At 35.5% G+C, this 25,995-nt stretch overlaps 1 protein-coding gene across 1 annotated transcript in view; it reads right to left on the minus strand.

Moving 5' to 3' along the window:
* WDR17 (WD repeat domain 17) overlaps window positions 1-18,062 on the minus strand; it is a 38,826-nt gene extending 20,764 nt beyond the window's left edge. The window contains exons 1-14 of the mRNA XM_030948152.1: window positions 17,934-18,062; window positions 16,748-16,931; window positions 14,745-14,975; window positions 12,776-13,027; window positions 11,916-12,038; window positions 11,404-11,591; window positions 9,990-10,158; window positions 7,878-7,969; window positions 3,489-3,571; window positions 2,507-2,593; window positions 1,626-1,790; window positions 558-760; window positions 272-421; window positions 28-158 (exon numbers count right to left, since the gene is read on the minus strand). Coding sequence (XP_030804012.1) covers window positions 28-158; window positions 272-421; window positions 558-760; window positions 1,626-1,790; window positions 2,507-2,593; window positions 3,489-3,571; window positions 7,878-7,969; window positions 9,990-10,158; window positions 11,404-11,591; window positions 11,916-12,038; window positions 12,776-13,027; window positions 14,745-14,975; window positions 16,748-16,931; window positions 17,934-18,056 — 2,181 coding nt within the window. The 5' untranslated portion in view covers window positions 18,057-18,062. The remainder of the gene's footprint in view (window positions 1-27; window positions 159-271; window positions 422-557; window positions 761-1,625; window positions 1,791-2,506; window positions 2,594-3,488; window positions 3,572-7,877; window positions 7,970-9,989; window positions 10,159-11,403; window positions 11,592-11,915; window positions 12,039-12,775; window positions 13,028-14,744; window positions 14,976-16,747; window positions 16,932-17,933) is intronic.
* Between the last annotated feature and the right edge of the window lie 7,933 nt (window positions 18,063-25,995).

The following is a 25,995-nucleotide window of genomic DNA, read 5'->3' on the forward strand; positions in this document are numbered from 1 at the left end:
ATATCCCTAAGTTTGCAGAATACTTACTGAAAAAAATTCTGAAAACCACCTTAGTTTTTTTCCTTGAGGACTTCCTGACAATTTTTCCAATTCTTGTTTAATATCCCTGGAAACTTTACCACACAGCAAAGGAGGAGCTCCAGACTCCACGGCGCGATCTAACACACAAAAATATATACATTTGTATATGAAATTAAAATAAAAAACAACCAAAGGAATAGGAATGTTAACATAAAGAAAATTAAAACAATGTTTTATACAATTTGCTTACCTGTATTGCCAATAATATCATCCCAACATCTGTCTGTTATGATATTTATGTGTAGAGGGTTTATAAGAGGTGTCAATGACCAGAGCCTCACAGTGGAATCACGAGAGCAAGATGCCATAGTAAATGGACGACTAGGATGACACGTTAATCCTAGTAGAAGGGATATTTAAAAATGCAATCAAATAAATTTATCGAATAACCTGTTTGATTAAATTACGTTATACATTTCAAACTCTATTAGAATGCATTTCAATACAGAAATAAAACAAATTTTAAAAGATATTACCATATACATCTGCGCCATGATCATAAACTGTGTCCAAACATGTTCCATCTCTTGTGTCCCAGACTCGAATTGTATAGTCCCAACTGCCAGATATTAGAAGGTAAGGAATTTCGGGATTCCACATCAGTCCCCGTACTGGAGCTGTATGTCCACTAAGAACATTTATACAAGCATCTTGTGTATAATCCCATATCCGAACAGTACTGAAACAGGATAAAAGAGAACAATCTACATCAGATCACCTATTGAAATATAATCATCTCTCTACTTCAGCAATATTTTAAGCTTCAAATTTATCAGAATGTTTATTTGGGCTCAAAGAGTTGAAGTGAAAGGGCTGGCAACTGGTCAGCAGCAATGCTCATCAGGGTTCAATTCTAGGGCCAGTCCTGTTCAATGTATTTTATTGTCAAGAAGTCTGCTATCAAGTTGTCTTCTTTCATAAATCACTACACTATGAACTAATGGATTTTTCTTCAAGCACAAACCTGTAATGAATGATAACGGGAAAGCAATAGAAGCCAATACTCCAAACTTCACAAAATATCCTTTACAAAAATACCTTGTATATTCTGCAGGGAAGTGGCTTAGAATCATAGAAAAATGCTTCCTTCTGCTTACCATGGACTGATATGCCCTCCCTCAAAAGCAATGGCATCAAACCAAAACAGAAAGATCCAATACTCATTAAAATTCTCTGCAGATTCTACTTAAGTACACTTTTGAAAAATATCAAATAAGGGCAGGTCTTGCATCTGTTTCTTCAGACATAATGTAAGCATATGGTATCCTCCTTGTGCTATTCCTTGCAGTAACAGTATCAGGCACTGAGCCTACTTTTGGGAAAGCATATGGAAACTTGCACTACTGCAGCAGTTGTGACTATTTTAGATAATGATCCTGCTGTCCAAATACTACATAAAGCTAAGAGCAGAGCTAAAACCTAGATCTGAACAAGGGAGAGATTTAGATTATTAAGTTTTGACAACACCATTACAAGCAAAGATGTAAGTTTCTCCAATAGTCCTGCTTGAGTTTTTAAGTTTCTAATAGTTCAGAAATACTCACCCATCATCAGAGCCACTGCAGAGGATTCCTTCTCTGAGAGGAGACCACCGTACATGAAACACCTTTGCAGTATGCCCAGTAAAAACTTTCAATGGTTGATCAGAGCTGGTTGCCAAGTAGTAAACACGAACATTTTTATCCTCACAACCAGTAGCTATCATATCTCTGCAAAATAAAAACAGCAAAATCCTTAGTCACAGAGATGATAAATGCTTCTTTAAATTTAAACAAAATATGATGTGCAATTTGCAATTATTTTTTTTTAAATAGCAATTTTTTGCTTCTCCTTCATCTCTTCAAGATGTAGCTATTGATAACCTGATTAAAAAAACTAAATCAGAATAAACCTGATAAAGATCCTTTAGTTGCAATGGGGAATATATTTGCACTCGTTTGACTATGCATCCAATACATTACTATTATTAAATCGAATTACTAGAATTTTTTTTTACAAAAAGCTCTCATGTCATTATTAGGAATTATCTACAAAATTTATATGTGATCACAATGTATTTAGTTGTCTGCTACATTTTCACCTTAGCAGTCATTTCAAGGACACCAATCTACACCTCTAGACCCCTCTTTCCTGGTAGTGAATGTCCTCCCCCCCCACCCCCCCCATTATAGATTCAGCTAGATATTTTTTTTTTTCTCATCAATATGAAATTATCCTCCTTTGAAAGTTAAGAAAGTTCATGGTAGTCAATGAAATATACTACTGGGAAGAGTGAGCTGCAATAAGTATAACCTACTTTGGAACAGATATTTTCAGTGTTTTACTATCACAGTGAATATCACATTCTACATACATTTGTGTTACTTTACTGGCAATCAATTTAAATAGTAAATATCGTCAATTCTTTGGGTTAATTTTTACTTACTTGTTGTTTTGACTCCAATCACAGCCAAACACTGCAGCTGGATGTTTGTACTTGTGAAGAACATTGCCATCGATGTTTCGAATAATACTAAAAACAATTACAATGTGATATTATAAGGAAAAGTACATTCTGGGTAGGCTATCAAAAATTAGCTTTTACTCTGTGCAAATAAACCAGAGAGCAAAAATATATACACAAAGAATCAGAGAAACAGCCACAAACAATATCAGCCCCTCAATCACAACATTTAACTGGATGTTGATTGTACAACATCTAACTTCACTTCAGTTATCTATGTTTCTTCAGAGGGGCTTTAAAGATGTTCATTGTGGTACATATTTCTTGAAAGGATCTCACAGTCCAGAATCAAAGCTGTAGTCATGGCTTTAAGGTACAAATAGATTCTTTATGAATTAAAAAGAAAGGTAATTGTTTTCTAAAATTTCTGCCCATTATGTTCAAGCTGGAATGACACAGGTAGCAGAGGAAACAAATGAAGAAAGATTTTTAAGATGTACTGAAACACAATATATGCAAAATTGGTTTCAATGGACATTCATGCATTTTTAGAAAGGGGGTATTAAACTCCTGTGATAGTGCACTTGTAGTTATTTAATTCTAAAATACTACTTTTCAGTCCTTGAAACAACAAACTAAAAAGAATTTAAAAATAAGACAAGTAAAGTTGGATATCTTTTGAAAAGTGTCCTCTACAGATAAGAAACCTAGAAGGATATTCTTGTCCAAATAAAAATCACTATTTAGTTTCACTGTCAGTGTGTCTTAGACACTATTCCTTTTGAAAACATTTCCTTTATTTTTTTTAGATCATGAAAAATGTACCCTAACAAGTACAGAAGAGTAATAGAATTTAAGTTTTGTCCAGTAAGAAAAGTTTTTAAATTAATTACTGAGAGTACTGTCAAAATTTATGGACTTGAGAAGTGCATTTAGCCATTTTTTTTCTTCGAATAACACTCACCAAAATCCATCACTGCTGCAGGTTGCTATTCTTTTGGAATCTTTATGACTCCAGGCAATGCAGAAGATTCCATTCTTTCCATGCTTCAAAAAATGCAAAATACCTATCAATAAGAAATAATTCACCCCTTTTTCTCTCATCTATTGACTCATCTTTTTTACTTTATTCTCCTGTGGTCTTCAGCCCTTTTCTCCCAGTACAGTATACTGTACAAAACCACATTATAACGAGTACTCAGTATAAGCTGGATGTTTGAGAATCCAAGTCCAAAACATTGGGACTATGGAGATAAGTAGTAAAACCACTGTAGCCTCCAGGATCTAAGAGACAAAACTGGGTCAAGCTGAAGAATGAGCAATCCATAACTATAGAAACCTGAAAGTTAAATAAACAACACTGCGGACAATCAAGAGGGGCCTTTGGGCCTTGGGGCGACAACGTGAAGGGATGTGAAGCACAAGTTGTGTTCTCTTCTGTCCTGCCAGTTGCAGGGAATGATGTGGCAAGGAAGAGGAAGATCATGCAGATGAACAACTGGACCCAATGCTGGTGCTTCCAGCATGGTTTTGGGGGTTTTGATCATGAGTCAGTTTATACAACACCAAGCCTGCTGGCAACAAATGGGGTCCAGCTGTCTTCAAAGAGAAAAAGAATTTTAGTTCAGGAGTGCATGGGGCTCACTGTGAGAGCTTTAAACTAGTTTGGAAAGAGACCAGGGCCAGGCTTGCCAGAGAGAATGTGTAGGGAAGGAGAGAATCATAGAAACCACTCTAGTAGCATTAGGAGGCTTAAGAGGCAGTACCTGGAGCAAGCACAAGCACTCAAAGACATAATCACTAGACAGGACTACAGGGAATCCCTTGGCACCTCCACTAGGATGTAGACAGAATCATATACTTCTATTAGGCGCCTGTACCTCAACACACGCAGTATGGGGAACAAACTGGATGAACTAGAGATCTGTGTGCAGTCACAAGCCTTTGCACTGTGATTACAGAGACACAGCTTGCGTGGGATAGCTTGCGTGACTGGAATGTTGCCACAGAAGCCCACATAATGTTTAGGAAAGACAGGCCAGGAAGCCACATAGGTGCAATTTCCCCCTGTGTGAGGCAATACTTAGGATGTATCAAGCTCTGTGTTGGGCTGGATGATGGGCAAGTCGAGAGCTTATGGTTTGGATAAAAGACACTGTTGTGGGTGTTTGCTATAGTCTGCCTGATAAGTAAAAAGAAGTGGATGAAGCCATCTACAGCCAGCTAGAAGCAGCCCCAAAGTCACAGGAACTAGTTCTTGTGGGGCACCTTAACTACCCTCACATCTGCTAGAGAAGCAACACAGTGAAGCACAGAGACCAAGAGGTTCCTAGAAAGCGGTAATAACAACTTCCTGCCACAGGTAGTGTAGGATCCCACAAGGAATGTTTTGCTGCTTGAATCTCATACCACCAGAGAAAGCCTTGTGGGAGATGTGAAGGTTGGGGGCAACCTTGGCTGTAGTGACCATTGAGACTGTGGAGCTCACTGTCAGGCAAGGTGGAAGCAGGGCAGCAAGATACAATCATGGACTTCAGCAGAACTACCTTTAGTCTCTTCAGGGATTTTCTTTGAACAGTTCCATGGGAACACACCTTGCAGGGAAAAATGGTCCAAGAGAACCAGTTGATATTCAAGGATCACTTCCTCCAGGCTCAAGAACAATGCACCCTGAGCATTGAGCAAGAAACTGGAAAAAGGGGGCAAGAGATCTTCATGGATGACCAAGGAACTTCTGTCATTACTTAAGCGCACATAGGAAATGCACAGGAGATAGAAGCAGGGTCAGGTCACTTAGAATTAATACAGAGAGGCTGGCAGAATAAGTAGAAAGGAGATAAGGAAGACAAAGGCTCATCTGGAATTAAATCTGGCCAAGGATGTCAAGGACAACAAGTAGCATTTCTTCAACTCCATTAATAACAAAAGGAAAACCAAGGGTAATGTAGGCCCATTACTAAATGTAGGGGGGACCCTGCAGAGGATGCAGAAAAAGTAGAGTTATTGAATACCTTCTTTGCAACAGACTTCACTGACAGAACCAGCTCTCAGGAGTCTCTGACTCAAGGGACCAGCATAGAAGCATGCTGGAAGACTTTCCTTTGATCAAGATGAACTGAGTTAGAGAACACACAGACAAACCTGACATCCAAGGTTCATGGGCCCTGACAGGATACATCCAAAAATGCTGAAAGAGTATCACCACAGTGAGGCTGCTCGTGGTCATCTTTGAAAGGAAGGCTGTGGCAATCAGGAGAGGTGTCTGAGGTGAGGACTGTAAGAAAGCAAATGTCACTCCAGTCTTCAAAAAGAAAGAGGAAGACCTAGGGAACTGCTAACCAACTAGCCTCACCTCAATGGATGATAAGGGGAGAGCAGTGTGTATTGCTCACCTTGACTTCATCAAGAATTTCAACACTGTCACTCACAAAGTCCTCAGAGTTAAACTCAGGAAGTGTGGACTGGATGAGTGGACAGTGAGGTGGATGGAGAACTGGCTGAACAGCAGATCCCAGGGGGTTGTAATCAGTGGCACAGGGTCTAGTTGGAGGCTTACCACCAGTGGTGGCCTCCAAGACTCAATACCAGTCCCAGAATTGTTTAGCTGGTTCATCAATGACTTGATGAAGGTGCAGATGCATCCCTAGAAAGTTGACTGATGACACAAAGCTGGGAGGAGTGGCCAATACCCCAGAGTGCTGTGCAGCCCTTCAGAGGGACCTTGGCAGGTTGGAGAGATGAGCAGAGAGGAACCAGCTGAAATTCAACAAAGGCAAACACGGAGTCCTGCACCTGAGGTAAAATAAACTCACATACCAGCACAGGCTGGGACTGATCCAGTGGAAAGCAGCTCTGTGGAGAAGGACCTGGGGGTTCTGGTGGACACCAAGCTGTCCATGAGCCAGACCTTGTGGCCAAGAGGACAATGGTTTCCTGGGGTGCATTAGGAAGAGCATTCCAGCAGGGCAACAGAGGTGATCCTACTCTTCTACTCTGCCCTGGTAAGGACATATCTGGAGTATTGTGCCCAGTTTTGTCCTCCTCAGTTCAAGAGAGATATGGAACTTGGGGAGAGGGCTCACTAGGGGTCAACAAAAATGATTTCTCTTACAAGAAAAGGCTGAGAGAGCTGGGACTACTCAGTCTTGAGAAGTCACAGCTGAGAGGTGGTCATCAATGTTTGTCAGTATCTGATGGGAGCGTGCCAAGAGGATGGAGCCAGGCTCTGCTCAGTAGTGCCGAACAAGAGGCAGTGGGCAGAAACTGAAACACAGGAAGTTCCAACTGAACATGAGAAGTACTTCTCTATTGTGTAAGTGACCAAGCACTGGAACAGATTGTACAGAGAGGTTGAGGAGTCTCCCTCTCTGGAGATATTCCAGAACCATCTGGATGCAATCCTGTGCAAAGTGTTCTAGGATGACCCTGCTTGAGCAGGGAAGTTGGACCAGATGACTGCCTGTCATCTGGTCCCTTCCAACGTTAACCATTCAGTAATTCTGAATAAAGGTTAGTTACTTGTTGGAATAATGAAGTATGTGGGCATGAAAAATTGTGGTATGAGAAAACTTAATTGGGATGTGTATCAGGACCAGTATTACAGAAAAGATATCTAGTAGCACAAATGCCAATATCAGTATTAGAATGCCAGAACTCCTGAAGGTAGCTATATTTGTTTTCTGCTCGTGCTTCTCCTCACTCCCCCACCGCTCTTCTTAAAGAGCATCCCTTGTACATTGATGTGGATCCTATACTTAAATGATTATGTCTGTATAATCTGAAGATCACAGCTATATACTGGGAATAGACAAAACAGTGTAAAATACTACAGCATAACATTACACAACTCCTTCTGCCAATAAAAATTATGCTACTATTTCAGGACTTAAAAATGCCTAGATAAATTTCAGGTAATACAAGGCAAGCCACTAAATGATTTATACTGCTTAGTGTGCTGCAAAATTGAGCTTTATTGATCTAGACTTCAGGTACTGAAAGTTTTTTCTGGCCCTTATGTTTGAAAACACAGAACACAGCTTTCATTTTTACACTGAGTCTGTATGTCCATATATGTTTACACAGTTAAGGAATTAGCAATGCTTTTGCCACGTATCCCTACAGAGCCAATTTTAAGGTAATGGAGGTCATCTGGTACCTCACCACTCTCATATCACAAACCCAGTCTGAGGAACTTCTGCCACATAGGTAAACTGGCACCTAGATAACTCCATAGATTTTTATACTATAGCACCTTTTAAAAACAATGTACTTTGGCCATCTCTATTTATGGACATTAGAGGGAAAGACTAACTTACGTATCATATAGACAAAAAAAGTAGTTATCTCATCTTACCTCACTGAATCTAGTTATCATTTTGCCTTTTCTAACATCCCAGATAAAGCCACCATTTCTGGATGTTCCACCCGCTATGCAGTTCAGATTTCCTTTAAAGAGAGATGTTTGTAAAATATTACAATTATTATAAAATCACAATATTGTTTGACAGTGGTTCCACTTTAAATTGAAGAAATGTAATATGAACATAAGACATCGGTGGTACATGAACATGAGTTTTCCATAGTTTAAGGCCAGCATTTGCTACTAAGTCACAAACATCAATTTCAGTGAAAGCCTGACCTATTTTTCTACATTCCTGTTTTGAGGAATGGTCAAATAAAAATTGTACTCCTGTAAAAAGTGTCTTAACGCCTGCTAAAAGTCTTGCATGTGAGAAATTAATGATCATGATGCATATGACTCAACCTGAAAGAGAAGCAACCTCAATGTTTCAACCCTGAAGTTGTAGCAACTAAAGCACTTTCCTTTAAATTTCCCTACATATAAAGACAAATCATAAAAAAGAGAGAGAACACCTAACAGTATTTTGTTTCCTTGCTCTTGCACCACTGCTGCACCTAAGAACATCAAGAATGTACCTGAATCTGCAACCACACTCTACAGGGTGGAAAATCTGAGTACAAAACTCCACAGTGAGAACCGGAAAATTCAATTCAGGTCTAATCCAAAAGCCACCCAAGTCTCCTCACCACAGGGACTCTCTATCCCAATACAGCTATGCTTTTTATTAAACAGCAGATTTATAGGAAAGTTTTGACTGTTATTTTATTCCAAGCTTGAGAGGGAGAAAAGACAAACTATGCAGGAGGAGTCTAGCAAGGTAAATATATAAAATGGAAATAAACTTGGGTAGGAGAATGATGGGGGAGAAAAAAGTAAAGAGGAGTAACCACTTTTTTCAAAGGTCTGAGACCAAACAAATGGGGGCATGCTTACATGCTCAGATTACATATTAGGAACAAAGTACAAGGCAGATAGGAACTGTCTGGGAGTAAGGTGAAAGAAGCACCAAAAGTTCTGGCTGGGAGGCACAGGAGCTTTTGGACAGGGTGCTAAGGAACAAAATTGAAGCCTGTACTTCCAATTTACTTTAAACAAACAAACAAACAAACAAACAGAAACACTACAAGCAACAAACCTACATCCCTCCTGCAGCAAATAAGCTGTTGATTCAATGAGAGATTCAACTACTGAGTTTAAACTTCAAAATTAAATTACTTTAAACTTCAAAATTAAATTAAATTAAAAAATTAAATTACTTCAAAATTAAGAACAAGCACTGTATTTCATATTGCCATGATTTCCATAATAGCAAGAAAAATTATTTGTGAAGATGTATACAAGGTGCAAGAGACTCTCTAAAATGAAAAAGTGCAAATTTATTTCACATATGCAGACTACATTAAGCTTCCCACCACAGTATTTTTCTTCTGTCAGTTATTATTTCTTAAGAGTTTAAAAGTGCAGATGAGAAGAGAGAGGTGAATTATTGGGATTTTAAAAAAATACATCTGCTGTCCAAAGAAATAAAGCATGACAGGGAAGTCAATTTATTGTCAACTATTGACAACTATCAGAAGTGTATTTTCAGGAACACCAAAGGGGGTTACAGAACAGCTTTGTAAACAAAATTTCCCAGTGAGTCCAGTGATTTGTCTAAGAAAAAGTAGATGCTTTGCAGAAAAGACACTTCCTATTCTAATAAGGTTAAAGCAGAGTTCTTCAGTGATTACTCCTACACAAAGAAGGAAGAAAAAGAGCTAAATACATATGTTCCACTATTTCAGCACAAAATATAATCTGAATTCCTTTAAGTAGCTGCTTCTCATGCAAAGCAGGACATTTTGGCATCTGCATAATGCCATGTTAGAAATGTTCCAGAGACTTTTCTCCCTCCATTCTGAGTATGAAATACTGTGAGCATTACTCAGAAGGGTAAGCTTCAGCAAGGTCTGCAGCATTGAATTCTACTGGTTTCACAGATAATTAAGTTTTGTTTAAACCTTAGAAGATGCCTTTCTATATAAAACTAATACTTTTATATGACAAATCGTGCAGTTAATGCTAATTCAAAGAAAATTTAGACATACAGCAAAATATTCTTACCTGGAGCCCAAGAAATGGAATAAATAACCCCCTCATTACCAGGAGATGTATAAACTGCTGATAAAGTATTTATGTCCCAAACTTTTATTGTGCCATCAAATGAAGCTGTAGCAAGAAGATCAGGGTTATCAGGTTTGAATTTGCAATCAAAGATGGTCTCAACATGTCCCTTAAATGAAACAAATATTTAATCCATTTTTATTACATTTCATTTTCTTCCCAAGTCCAACTCTAGATCAAACTCTAAAATACATTGCATTTAATTTTATTGTGATGTCAATTAAGAGTTCCAAAACCCTTTTATATTTAGGCTTATCAGTCAAAACAAAAGGCATAAAATAACTTAGATTATAACATGCTCTTTCATTGGTTATAATTAAAACCAGAAAAAATTCTTTCCTGGGTAATGCAATGCCAGGAACTTGTTAGCATCTTCTGTTCAAAATATGTTGCTAAAATATTGAATTTAAAAAACTAAGCAAGAAAAAAACAACTTGATTTTTAAAAACAAGAATAGTTTTTCCCTTTTGGTAAAAAGTACATGATTGAAAAAATAAAGCTCTGTATGATGAACATGTTCTACAAGTTGTCTAGTGCCCCACTGAATATTCTGTGTTTCTAGATACAGTCTATGCTGTATTGCAGCTTAAACTTCAATCCATCAGAGTTTTAATGTATCAACTGGTTGTTTTTCAAAACATGCATTTGTAGAATTTAAGTTGATAAATATATGAAACACAAGTATCATGTAAGAATTTTTTTAAGCCTTAGTTGCTTTACAGGATGAAATCCAATAAAAATGGAAAGAGAAAACCAACCAGCAGCCTCTATTCAAATGCATATGGGACTACAGCTGAAAATTGCTTGGGGTTTTTTTCAGTGAAAAGGGAACTTGGAAAGAGAAAAAGAGAAATATCCTCAAGAACCTCAATAACTAAAAGCCTGGTGAAGAAAAGGGTTACCTAATATATGTTAAACCTGTTTCTGAATTTCAGGTTCAAAGAAAATTTAATAATTCTTTGTAATGTTAAACTGAGTGCATTCACCATATAGCTCTCTGATTTGACTCAAACTTTTATTCTGAATTATAGAAAACCCATTAGAGAAAATTTCTGAGAAGGTCATCAAACTAAAATTTCAGTTAAAAAAATAAACAAACTAAAAACAAGTCTGTAACTCTTTATTTCTGTTTTTAAAATACTGTCAGAATACCTCCAACAGAATTCAGTAATTTCAAATTAAAAATTACTTTAAACTTCAGAACTGTGATTTTATTTCCTAGAATTTTGGGCTCTTTTTAACAATAGAAACTGCTGTACAGTACTGCAAAGACTTCATTCTCCATTTTTTTGCTGTTAGAAGAAAGTGCATAAGCCAAATAAACTCTCTATTCAAAAACAGAGATGAACCATACCAAATCTCTAAGGAAATCCCACTTTTTGGCTCCCATGTCATAAAGCCCCACTCCACCATCCATGAAGCAACAGACGGTATGACCAGGAGGAAGAGAAAATGCTTGGTTTTGGGTTAAAGTTGGAGGAGGAACAGCCTCACTTGTTGAAGATGTATGGTGATTTTTAGTAGGATACTGTGATGAACATGCTTAACAATATAAAGCAAAAGACAAAGAGATAAGATTATTTCTTATTTCAATAATAAGTGAAATTATAAAGAGTAAAATGCTTGTATTCTAATAAGATTTAAAACAAAAGAAATGGAGAATTCCTACATGAAGCCTGGCCTACTAAAGAAGGACCTTATAAAGTACATGGTCCTTTATGCATTTGTCTAATCCACTAGCAGCAGAAGATACTTTAATTAAGAACTAAATAGCTGACCAACACTACAGAGATTGATCTGGACTCATAAATAAGGTTTTCTTAAGTTGCAGCCATTACAATGAATAACAATCAAAATTACACTTACACTTTTTTTTTGGAGGAGAACTTAGCACATGCAAGCCATGGAAACCAGTTTGCTTCAATTTAAAATTATCTACAGGTGTTGTACGTGAAACATTCCAAACACGTAGCACACCAACCTGAGAATCTGAGGTTTAAAAAAAACAACAACAAAACACAGAGGTATGTGGTTTGAGGACTGATTTATACAAAAATACAGCAGTGAATTAAACTTCAAGTCCTAAGAATAATTTTATAAGCAGGCATTGTCAACTCCACAGAATCAGAATAGTTAGGGCTGGAGGGAACCTCTGGAGATCATCTAGTGTAACATCCATGGCATCCTATTTATCCTCTATTCACCACAATGGCCATATCACTATTAACAACAATCATTATTAACATTAGCTTTTTAAACACAGATAAATTCTACCTCTATTTTATAAAGTATTCTGCCAGTCTTAATTTCTTTATTCATTAGTTCAACCTGAGCCACGTCTAGGGTGTAGAAAAGAGGCACGGAAATAGATTACTTTCTTCTTTTAATTTTTTTAATTTCTGAAGTGGCATCAATTACTACAACGCATTTTTATTCCTATTCCCAAAGGAATTAATATATTTTTTGCTAAAGGGTGCATGAGGAAAATATTATTTAGCAAATTGTAGAAAGTCACATATTTATGTAGCTAAAACTTTTAAAACATGAAAAAACTGCTCAGTGTAGTTTTATTATTTTCTGGTTTTGTGTTATGGTCTTTTTTATGTACAATTCATGTATGGTTCTACTTTTAAAAATATTATGAAACATAAAAATCAAACTTCAATTTTTGAAGACTCAGCCCTGTATTTGTTATCTTTGTATAAATCAGGAAATAAAAGCCTTACCTCCAGTTATAAACATTCCAGGTGCACTAGAAACCCAGGCTAAACACTGAACAGATGCTGCTGCACTGGGAAAACTAAAAGTTGTGATACAGGACAGAGATTCAGAATCAACTAGTCGAATACCATTATGTAAATTAGCAACAAGAAGGTAATCAGTTGACAAAGGGTCCCACTCCAGAGCGGTAACTGGATCCTCTTCATCTGTTCCTTCAAGAGACTCTGGTCTTAAGACATGTTTCTGATTTTTAGAACCTTTAAAGTGTACAAGAAAACAGGTTATTTAAAAATTAAATCAAATACATACTTTCAATAGTTACAAGATTGGCAAACATTTTTTTTCCCTCTCTCCCTGAAACTTTCACGAGCCTGCTCTCTTGTCTGCAGCAGTGAAATTAATGAAGCTGTCTTGGCAATATTTGACTTAGAGTATTACTTTTTCTATCAGATTTGACTTTAATACAGCAGAAAACAGAAACAGCTATCAGATTTATAAACATAATTATATCGGAAAGGAAAGTATGTTAAATCACATACATTGTTCTAAGAATTTCTGTGAGTAAAGGTCTGCAGCACAGCATAAAATACAAGCCATTTGAATGCAAATAAATCTTCACACCACAGCATATACAGGCAAAATACAGGTAGTAAGAACCAGAAAAACACTGTGGCAGTAAAGGCTTATTCTGAAGAACTGCCTTTAGACTTTTTTTCTTCTTTAAAACTGTGTGTGCAATTATGAAGTGCTTATAGATTCTGCAGCCAAAACAGACCATCCATATCTAGTCTGACACCCGCAAAAAAGATTACGTTTCACTTGATGATCCATATTATTGAAACCCATATTTTTTAATATTATGTTTATCTCCCACTTTTTATTATTTTCAGAGAGATTAATCTTAGTTGTATAAGACAGAGTACAGTCCAAATGAAATAGATCTGTATTTTTGAAGTTGTGATCTTATAACAAAAAAAATTACTGCTTTTCTAGAAATAAGGAATTGACACCTTCCATTATTCATAGATAGACTTCATGAAAAGTATCAGTCTGATAAATACTTAGATGTTATCATATTAAAACTGATTTACTCTTCCCAGTGCCAGTGCTAACTCAGTCAGCACTACAGAAGCAAGGGAATCTATTCTCTGTGACATCCTGTGCGACAACTTAGTAGAGTGAACTGAAAGAAAATAAATTTTGCATGGCTGTTGGAGAATAACTCTACGTAAAATTAACACATTATTTAAAGAACAGTTTTTCTCACAAAGTTGAAAACCAATTTTTATACAAGGAAGAAGCAGACAGGAAAAAATTCAAATAGTCAGTCTAATACAGGTATCTGCCTTCGAAGAAAACGATGAAAACAAGTGGAATTTTACCTTGAAATGAGCATATCAACATGACACCTTCTTAGCAGAGAACTAGACTATGTATAAAGTATGCACAAATGTGTGTGGTGGATTTCAGACAAAAAGAGATAAATATTTTCCCATCTATCCTCTGACAGAACAGAATCATGAAGACAATATTAAGTATGAGGTGAGATTCTACCTATAAAATTGCAGAGGATTCTAGAATATGAAACAGACGACTCCAGAACAAATGCAAAAATAGGAAAGTAAACAAAAGATTCAAGTCTTTTCATTCAAAAAATAAAACTGCAGGAAAATATAGTTCAGCAGAAGATCATGGCTGTTACCATTTGCAAAAAAAAATGTTTACTGCAGTTGTGAAAAAAATGCAGTCTTATCTTGGTCTCAAAAGGCAGAAGACATCAAGAAAATGCTCTAAATTCTGTATCTAAGAAGGAATATTTTTGTGATATGGAAGAAATAGGAATATTGTGAATCAAGAAAAAAATTTATGTATGTACCTATATTATAGAATCTAATTTTAAAAAGTGAAGAATTACATATGGAGAAACAAGAGATACATATATAAAACTAAATATTTTGTCATATGAGTTTTTACCTGATTGAAAAATAGAGAGGCTTCCATCCGTATGTCCAAATACCACCTTTCCTTTTTTCTTTGGATGCCATCTAAACAGACTGATATCTGACAAGAAACTATGCGCTTCTCTATGCACAGTTACCCCGCTGTCAGGTCCTGAGACAGTCCAAATGTACAGTGGACCTCTGTGTGACACAAATGCAACTGCATCACCTGCATTCCAGCACCAGCCAAGGGATGCAGGAATTCCTGAAACATACAGGTAAACCTTGTAAGAACCAGGACACAAAATTCAGGTAGTATTCCTTGACCCAGTATCAGCAATTGCCTTGAAAAACAGTAGAAATAATTTTTCTACATAGAAGTTGCTAGACTGAAATTTAGAGAAGTGTGTGAACATCTTACAGTGTAAAAGTAAACTAGACTTCCAGAAGCAGGAAATAAAATCATTTCCCAAATTACTTTTATGCTACTTTGATGGGCTGTATTTCATGATATCTACACTTCATCAGTGCCAAAGACAACCACACATTTGAAAGAGGATAAGCCTGATCCTGCAAACAATACTTTCATTCATTCAGAATTTCAGAATTTCATTCACTACTATGCTTTGCTATAAGTTATTTACTACTAAGATAGTAAAATACTGAGAATTTCAAAATGCCTGTTTTAGCAAAATACAATGAAATTTAGAGAGAAATCTAACAGAAGCAGACATTTTTGACAATATCAGATATTTTAGTTCTGTAATAAAAGGGAACTCTTGATAGCTTTCTTCTGGATACATGACAGTTTTAATTCCATTGTCTAACACCTAACTGTAGGCAGTCCCATTTAAGAATTTTGATCTTAATGTCTCCAACAGTCATAATCCTCATAACTTAATAATATGTGCCTGAAGGAATAAATTACAGTAACACAAATTTCTCAAGCCAAAAACTTAAAACTGTATTTAGACACCTTTATGTGGCAGTGTAAAAGGGACTAAAAGAGAAAGCAATAGAAGGTTTAAACATATTATCTTAATTTAGTTTCTAAAAATATTAAAATAGTAATAACACTTCATCGTGTGGAGGCATCAGTGGAAGTAGATTTTTAAACAAGCCATGTATTGAAAAATAAGTACCAGCATTTATGTTTATGCATAAACTGATACAGTATTTCTTTTGGAATAGAGTAAATCACTGTGGAGTTTTCTTTTGCATGATATGAAGATATAAAAGATTTCCAGAGGTATCCCTAAGTGCCCTGGAGAAAACAGAGTAGGGAGTCCCAAAATAGCTTATTAGATCCTGAGATTCTAACTGTTCTTGGTTTGCACCCACTTTCCAAGAATGAAAATGTAGGAGTAAAGGATACCTGATGAGATTGACTGTAAGAACAGAAATATGGTACTGGTTTTGACTGGCATAAATCAGAACTGGATACAGAAATGTAACTGTAACACAGATGCTGAACCCCCCCAGACCTGTAATACAAGTCCTCCAGCAGTTTCAAGGCCTGAGACAAGATTCAAGTAGACAAGCATTAGAGTATTTAAACAAAAACTGTTGTTCACATTCACTGCTGATTTATACTTGAATCTGTTAAGGCTACCTTTTATTTGCTTTCACTTAGCTACAGTCATTGTGAAATATATTATTTTAAAATTTAATTGTTTATCCTTTTATACAGTGATGAAAATAATGTTGGTTTGGGGATTTTTTTCTCCCCTGCTCAACAAGAAATCACTAGCAAAGTTAATTCTTGAACTGGTTAAGTTCTTTAGAGAAAAAGAATAATGTCTTCACCAAATGCAAGATGGTTGAAGGCAATTTACTCAAACACACTACCATTATTTTCTATAATCAACTGCAAAAAATCTGACAAGAATATTGTCAGATTGTGTTAGGCAATTATTATTGTGTTAGGGAATTGTTAAGACTCCAACCTACCAACTACAGAGTTTACACTATACCAAGTATTTCTCATACCCATGGATCAAGCTGTATGGATAAAACAGATCTCCATGTCTAAAATACCTTTTGTATTGTCCAGCTTGGCCACAACTTTCTGTTCATTCACATTCCATATGATCACTAAACTATCTGCACTGGCACTTGCAAACACGTCAGGGTTGTGGGGACACCAAGATATGGCTGTAATTGTCTTCTTGTGCTCTGACATAATCGCATGGAGCTTGAATTCATTGTATCGGTGATCCAGCTAAACAAATAGTAAAATTCATTTTAGAAAAGCATTTTTTTGTAAACTTATTTTAAATTCCTCTGGGTTGGAGAATACCTCATATAACAGTATTAGCGTTAATGGATGAATTTTTTGTACATTAAACTATTGCCAGTAACTCACATCTCAATAAATAAATTCTCATATATTTAACTTGGAAAGAAAGGTTGCCTGATATCCAACGATGCAAAAAACAGTTTTATGTCTATCTTCTTGTCACTTATAAATTATTATATTTCATTTAGAAGTGTACGCAAACCATCCTAAAATGCTTTATTTATAGGCATGGTAACAATAATTTAGTAATCTCCAAGGGGGTAAACAGGAAAGAGTATAAAAATGAGTTTGAAATCCTTCTCATTTTTTAAATTACTTAGTACAGTTAAAAATACCTATTTAAAAATGCCCAAATAAGACATAGTAAATTTTGTTCATTTTAATCCTACTACCTATATAACTCTTAAAATAAAAGTAAGTACATCCTTTATTTCCTCACATATTTATCAATCTGAAAATTCTATGTCACATCATTTCTGTTTTTCAGTTAGGTGTTGATATACAACAACTGCAAACTTGAGAAGACCACAGTGCTGAGGTGTTTGGGCTCCAAATTAAATAAAGGTGGGTCACTGAATCTGCAACTTTGAACCATTTTAACCCACTGTGCAAAAGACTATTTTTTACTACAGCTTCAAATGGTATTGTTGAATTACTTCATTTCTCCCTCAGAACCCAGTCTTCTATCACTGAGCTTCACTCATGCCAAATGTTTGCTGCACTGTAAGTCTGTTTTCTAAAAATAATTCTTGACACACACAACTTCAAGGGTATCCTGAATGGAATATTGAGCTTTACGTACACATTTTCTCAGTAGCAACCATACTTGCAAAAGCATTGCAGAAATATTTGTTGAAAGGGTTCAAAGTGAGATCAACAACAATGTAAAAGTGTAACTAATCAGATAAAGAAGAATAATCTTACCTGATAAATATAAACAGCAAGGGTAGCACAGTAGGCAAATCTGTCCCCACTAGCAGCACATATATCCTTGTTCCAAGGCTGACATCCAGCAGCTAGAAGTCCCACTTGTTTCACATGTGACATTTTTGCCTTTAAAACAGAAATTCATTAGGCTCCAAAATGACAGAATATTAAAGAATAGAATAATGCATTTTTGTTCCCATAAATAATTTATAAATGTCTACTTTAAAAATATAACTCTCCTAAGATACAAATGAATGTATCTGAAATAAAGACAAGCAGATGTCCAGAGGCTTCAGTGCTACACAAGAAAGGGTGCCTAATACCATTCACAACAATCCAGTTGGAAGAAAAGGAGGGGGCAGGGGGTCCCGCCTCTAAAACCTTGAATACTTCTTGATTTGTACTAGCTGAAACTGTTCATCATGTCCATTTTCTTCTGTGGTCTGGTTCAATACTTTCTCTATTACAGTTTAATGCCTCCTCTGCTCTCCCATTCATCTCCCACTGACAGCCAGACAAAATAAACCATATACTAATAGTTTTAAGGAAAACCAACATGTAGAAAGGTCTTAAAACCACTTGCATAGAACAACTCTTTATCAAATTATCCTCCTTATTATAATCCTTTCTGGAGAAATTTTCTAAATACTCTAATTTGTTTCTAAATTTTCTTAATAATTACTGCTTAACAAAAAAATGTTGAAGTGAGCTGTGAAAAATCAAAAGCAAAGCTTAGGCTAACACAGCAAACTATGCTTTCTCTGTCCAAAACAAGTCTCACAGTACCAGCTGTGCTGAGAGTGACAAAACTGACTTCAACATAAAAATGCAATAAATGATTTGCTGGGCCAAACCAATTATTTACCTAGCCCCTATTTCATTCAGGATAACGTCAACACATTCCCTCGTAACAGAATGTCTCAGGGTCACATTTATGCTGTAGATAGATTAATGGACTGAGAGCCATTAGGTGGGAAAATATTACATGGAATATGGAGGATGACATCTTTAGGTCAAAGAGCTAAGACTATAATCCTGAAAAAGGAGGAGAGATATGTTAAATTTACCAACTGTTAGGTACCATTTCAGGTTCTACAAAGGAACAGGAATTAACGAGAAATGAGACTTCAAAAGCAATCAAGCATTTTGAGGGAGCAGCTGTTGATGAAGTACAAGGGTTGGTTACTCAGTGCATTTCTGTGTAACAGTTCAGTACAGATATGTTGCTGTAGATCAGTCTTGACCTACTTGATGTCAAATGTATAGAGGGGGAAATATTTTTCTGGATGACAGTAGTATTAATGCACATACAGAATGAACTTTATACACGTGTTGCAGTAGTGATCTACAGTACCGAAAGGAACCTATTGGTCACTATCAACTAAAAATTTGTTGCCTAAATATTAGCAAAATTTTATTTTAATGCATTTATACTAGGGATAAAAATAAAGTTGAATTATTAATTTTATTTTTAATTTTTCTCCTCTGCTTGGTGTATCTGCTTGGCAGGTTAACAGCAATGAACAGTTATAGGTAGGAAATTTCATAACATCACATTTCTCTCACTTTGGAAAGTGTGAAAGAAAAAGAAAAACATTGAGAGTGACTTATTTTGAGGGCTTCTTTAGCAGAAGATCAGGATCAGTTGAATGTTTGAGACTGATATCTCTCAAAGATATCACTGACCCTAGTTAAAGTGCTTAAACATTCTGAGTGAGTACCAAATGACTGAAGGAAATGAAATGCTCACATGTAACCTTTGAAAATTTTGGTAAAAGAGACTGCAACAGCAGAACAGAAATAAACAGAAAATCAAGTTACAAGATGTAGCTTTGTTGCAGACTAGAGCTTTGGCTATTAGACTTCCTTTCTGTCTGTCAATAATATTTATTCTGACTTCTGCAGCAAATTAGAGATTCCAGAGAGAACATTTCTATAAATTGCATAATCTTGCAGCTTCTTTGTAATCCATCTCATGTTCTAAATGATATGAGTTCTAAATGATATGAGAAATTTAGCTAATTATTTAAAGAATCAACATCAAGTGGCAAAAATATCCTCCAAACTTCCAATTTTTCCATTTAGTGTTCTTTCACTGTTCAGTAAAATTACAAATTCCAGAGGTCCCTTCTGTGCAATTAAACTGTAAATTGCATATGCAGAGAAATAATTTGATTTGGGGCATTCAGAACAGACTTCTTCTAGTTCCCATGAAAAAATAACTGGCACCATTAGCAACCATTTTTACTGAAATTAAAGTCCGCCAGCTGATCCTCCAGCTAATTAGATAACTATTTTAGGAAAGCACAGAGTACCTGGAACTAGAAATTTTGGGTTCTGCTCTTGATTCCAGGGAAAAAAATGGTTAAAACTCTAGGTACGTCAGCATATTGATTAGGAACATTTAAAAAGGCATGGTGAAGTAGGAGAGAATGAGCTGTAAAATATTAGATTATCATAGATTTATTTTGCAGGTTTACTGCCTGAAAACCATCAATGTAAGACTGATAAAAAGTTGGCAACTATATAGAACTTAAGACTACACAAGCCTTTACTTCATAATAATAAAATATTTTTCTCACTTTGTACAGATACTCTTTTTTACCTTCTCATATGGGAGCTAAGAATTCTTGATTTCATGAAGATTTAATCTGTAAGAAAGTATGATTTAAGACTTGTTTAATTTGCAGTTTGATTCCATGTAAAATTAATCGTAAAGCCAAGATCTCTTTCAGATGCTAAAACAGAATTCCACAGATTTTTCTTTCAGAGTAACAACAGATTCGTCTTGTAGGATTTTGCAGTGATCTCTATAAAAACGCTGCTAATAGGTGAAAGTTTTCGATTTTAGATGAAAAATGTTGTTCTGTAATATAGTGTTATTTCAGTGAATAAAGAATTCATGCTTAATAAGGATTCTTAAACTTTGACTAGATTTTGCCTATTTAAATATATGTAAACAAGTTACATATATAAAATATTCTGACCTTTATTACAGAAAAGAATTTGCATTTTATTAACTAATATTTATTGTTTAAAACTTGTTATTATTTCCTGCTCTTTGTAATGCTATACCATTTTACAAGAGGAAGCATTTGCCTTGAAATTCAAAATGACAGTATCTAGAGGAAGAAATTACAGTTGTGTGTGGAATACTGACTTGCTCTCTAGTAGGTATCATGTCTTAAAGCAATTTCCTGCACATCTTTTCAAATATTACACATTTCTGTTTAGCATAATTAACCAAGTAAGGAGATATAAAAGAGAAAGATGTATTCATCAGAACAGCCTGAGTAAAAGGACAAAAACATAGAAATGCAGCATAAATGAAAATATGTATGATTTCACACTTTGTGCATTTTTATAAAATGGAGATTTTTTATACTTTGTAAAGAAATATTTTATTTTTAAGTAATTATATTTGAGTCTTAAGTATACAATGAAAAAACCTCTGTGCATGTAAAAAATGTATACCACATTGGGAAAGCTAGCAGTGTGTGCTCACAGTTTCCAAGGAGATGAAGGAAAGAAGGAGGACAAAAAACCACTTTCTTTTCAATTGGCAGAAACAGCAACATTCTAGGTCCTTCCTTGTTGCTTAATATAGAAAAAAACCCAACAACCAACCACATTAAACTGAAAATTGGTATATCATAAATATTATTTAAAAATAACAACTGAATTGACTAGATATATATCATGGCTTTATCTCAATAACTTAAAGATAAATGCCTAATAATCCCTACCTTAGCATAGGTATCAATTTTTGGAAAGCACTTTAGAATTTCCATGTTCATTCCAATACCTTGCTGGTCCCAAAAATGGAAAATATTGTTCTCATTGTAGAATGAAATCACTTTACTTGACAGATGGAGGAACTAAACCTTGATATTCACCAATAATGCAGTTACTACAGGATGCAGGAGAAAAGACAGAGCGTTGTGTCACGCCACACACAAAACTGCAGTGCCAGTAGCCTGGCAACTGCAGCTCTTTAACAGGCACCATTTTAATTTTAATCTAACTCCTTTTTCTCTGCTTCAGCTACTCAGTGTATTTCATTGCTCACTGTGTTTCCCAATTGCACTATGATAACACTTGTAGAATAATAATAGCTCTTTAAACCCATCACTTAACAACTTTCATTATCAATACAGTGCTTGCATGTTATCAGTATCCATAAATATCTAACCATCAAGCACAAGCAACAACAGATGCTCACATGTGCTTTGATTGTGGTCCATGTGGTGTATGACCTATCCAAATATGCAATATGGCATGCATACAAAAGTGGATATAGAGCAGCCTTATGTTAATCAGTATGCTTCTGTGTATACAAAGTGTAGTTTCTTAACAGCTACAAGCAGTAAAGTGCTAGTGTCCTCTGCTTCTGTTTACTCTATTGTCATTATTTTCCATCAGTTTTGTCTCTTTTCTTATGTGGAAAGCTTGCTGTCACTCCTGTATGTCAGACATATAAAACTGTTATATCTCATCCACACTACTGTCAGGCACCAATATTTTTGTCAGCAAATCAATGACAACATAATAATTAGTAAGATCTTTAGTGATATAAAGACATTATATCATGTTATTTCTCCTTGAAAACATTGGGTATATTTACCCATCCTTGGGAGGAAATCCGTTGGAGATGAAAATATCACCTGTGAACCACACCACAGAGTTTCAAATTCATTACCCTATCCAGTGGGACCAGTTAGAAGCACAGATAATGGACAATCATTTTATCTTGTTAAAAGCATGAAGGTGTTCAAATTTATGAAGAAATGTTGGCATGTCTGCAAGACAGAGCAGAAAATGACTGCTGACTGAATGTCTGCCTCAACAGCACTGAGACGCATGTAAAAACACACACATAATTAGCACTGGTGTTCTTCCAGTGGAACTGGGAAACACCAAGCACATCAGGAGAAACTTGGAAACACCAAGCCATGTTAGGAAATTAAATTCTTATCAATTTTTCCTGAAGCAAGAAATGAGGGTAATTGGAAATACTCTGGTATATATGGAAATATTCTGGTATGTATTCAGCTTAAAATCCAAAATATGAAAACTTTGACAAAACAAACAAAAGTTCTTCCTGCTTTGGAATACTGCAAAACACTAACCAATCTGCAGTCTTGACACGGCTTAACAAACTGCAGTTACTGCTGCAGGTGTCTGAATAGTCTGAGACAACACACACGACTCAAGCAACTCCTTCTGGACAAAAGATGAATGAAGTCCACCTATATTAGTAGTGACAGTCACAATGTAGAATAATTATGTAGGCTTACACATGTACTTCTCTATACAAGCGAAGCCCTTCATACTTTCCAGGAGAATTTTACCAAGGCAGTCTACTGCTTATTAAAGTGCCAGGCTGGTTGCTGGCCTACCACTAAGCAGTATAGATAGTTTGTGAAGACTGGAAAGGTTTTTTTCTAATTTTGTATACAATTCATGGCACACAGGCCATGTACAGCTCCCAGATAATCAGAAGGCTAATCATAGTCAGGAAGAGGGTGCCTTGGACAAGGCTTTGAATTTCAACAAGATTCCTCAAAAATACCACAAGCTTTGGCTAGACTCCTGCAACCAGAATTTGCAGATGACATTTCCTAACGTATGACAACCTAGCAAGTGTTCAATATGTGCATTCACTTATCCAGACACTGACAAGGAAGATAATACTCTGATTTAAAAGATTATTTGAAATGAACAAATGTTCTACTAGTGTTCACTGCCATTTTAAACCACAATAAAACTTGGACACAAATCATTACCAGAACCAATTTAACCACAGGATCTCTGGCTTCACAAGGGAAGAAGTTTTGGACCTTTCCTTAAAGTTTGAAACTTGAAATCACAGCCTAAGACTGTTTTTCAGAAACAAATACTCACAATAAAACCCAATATTTAATCCAAGATAGATACCCTGCTTAGAAAACATAAGGCAATAACATTAAAAAAATATAACATAGTAAGTCTTACAAAGTAGTGCATTTGACTGCCTTGACTATACTAGCACATTTAACACCTTTATTGTGCCGCCTTAACATGATAATCTAAAGAGCCATACTAGCCATACATTTCTACAAGCATGGAGAAATGCTGACATTTCTAACAATAAATCACCAGCAATGTTGGAATACACACCTAATCAATATGAAACCACCTAGCAGTGATAGTGATAACAAAGCCATTATCTGCAGAGTATTGCTTAATCATAGTTTGCAGATAATGTGTGCAATACACAGAGATACGTATACAACCATGTCTGATCACAGTATGGAGCATCTAAGAATCTGCATAAGATTCTGTTCTCATCTTCCAATCCAGAGCTACAACAATCACCAGAAGATTGCTTTTCTGCTTGGAAATTGCCAAGACTGTTCCGATTTCAGATAAAGTTACCTCTTGACACATCTCACACCCAAATCCCTGATGACAGCTATTGAAAGGTAATTCTATATCTGAAGCATCCATATCATGAGTGACATGTAAAATGAGAACAGTGGAACAGTATTAATATCTGCCAGTTTTTTTATACTTATGAGCATATAGCTGGCATTATCAAGTAACACACAATAATCCAATGAAAGCAGCTGCTTTCACTAACATCTCCTGCATTCTAATTAGCTGACTATATACTCTGAAAACAGAAAAAAAAATCACAGAAATGTAAGGTACCATAAAAGAGCTTAATACAGTGAAAGAAATGTGACTTATATTCATTTCCCACCATAAATCTATGAAAGCAGCTGTAGACACACAGCTAATAAATGCTAAAAATAAATCCAAGTTATCCTGCAAATGTTGCTATAGTAACAACTCTTCCTCAGAAAAATGCTAATAAAAAACATAAAGCTATCCAAGATACAACTTGGAAATGACCCTATGCGAATTTAATCTCTCCCAAATATTTTTGGTTTACCCTATTACTAACTATAATTATTTTATTTTACTCCATGCATGGAATATTAATTTCTTCTAATACAACAAAATGTAATGTTTGCTTTTCATCTCATTGCATATTAAAAAATTTCTACTTGTTAAATTATGCAACCTAAAAAATGCAAGTAGGTGGTTGTCACACTTCCAGTACCTTTTATGCAGCTAGCAACATTAATTTTAAAAAAACTCATTTTGAATATGCTTTATTTATGACTCAAGACCTCAGTAAAACTACTAAAAATCTCTTCCTATACCACTATAGAAATACTACTTTTGATATAATCAATATAATAATAAAGAGCAGCTTAAAGAAAAAAAATATAAAAATAGTAAAAGAGAAAATATTACTTTAAGCAATTCTTACTCTTTGTTGTCCTTCATACCAATCATCTTCATCAAACCAGTGGGAAATGTAAGTCATCCAAGCCATGAAAGAAGGCACAGTTGAAATAAAAAATACAGAACCTGAAGACATATAAGTACAATAAATCCTGTGCTAAAATTTATTCAACAGTACAATAAGCTACTCAAAGATGAGATCTGAAGTCTGTGATATGATTTGAGATTAGTAAGTTTTAAATTAGTAAATATGTAATCTGAAATACTTTTAACAGCAATTTAAATGTTCTACTATTGGATTTTCTAATGGAAAACAGAATTCAATACTACAGTAATTATTAGATTATATATTCCAGTATTTAAAATTGAAGCAGGTTAGTGCTTCAAGATTGATTTTGCTGTGCTTCTGAGCTATGAAAATAAGGTGCTGTTTGAGTCATTCTTATGTCTTCTAAAAAATTACTTTCATTTTTTAAAAATGTACTATCTACTATCTACAAAATGTAGTTCAGTGCACAAAAGCTTGTACTGAAATGTAAAATATGCTCAGAATCATGGGGAATGATTTGTTTTGGTTATGTAGGGAGTGGTTTCAATTGGCACAGTAGGAGGGGCCAAAATTATCGCAAATACCAAGCATCGGTTTAACTTTTTTTTTTTTTTTAAGAGGAAAAATAAAAATCTGCAAGTCCATAGTTCACAGCCAGCAGAGCCTAAAGGGCTCAGCTGCAGCCACCAGCATGGGCTGAAAAATGTAAAAAGC

The sequence above is a fragment of the Camarhynchus parvulus genome, chromosome 4 (genome assembly GCF_901933205.1).
Source record: "Camarhynchus parvulus chromosome 4, STF_HiC, whole genome shotgun sequence".
Taxonomy (NCBI): Eukaryota; Metazoa; Chordata; class Aves; order Passeriformes; family Thraupidae; genus Camarhynchus; species Camarhynchus parvulus.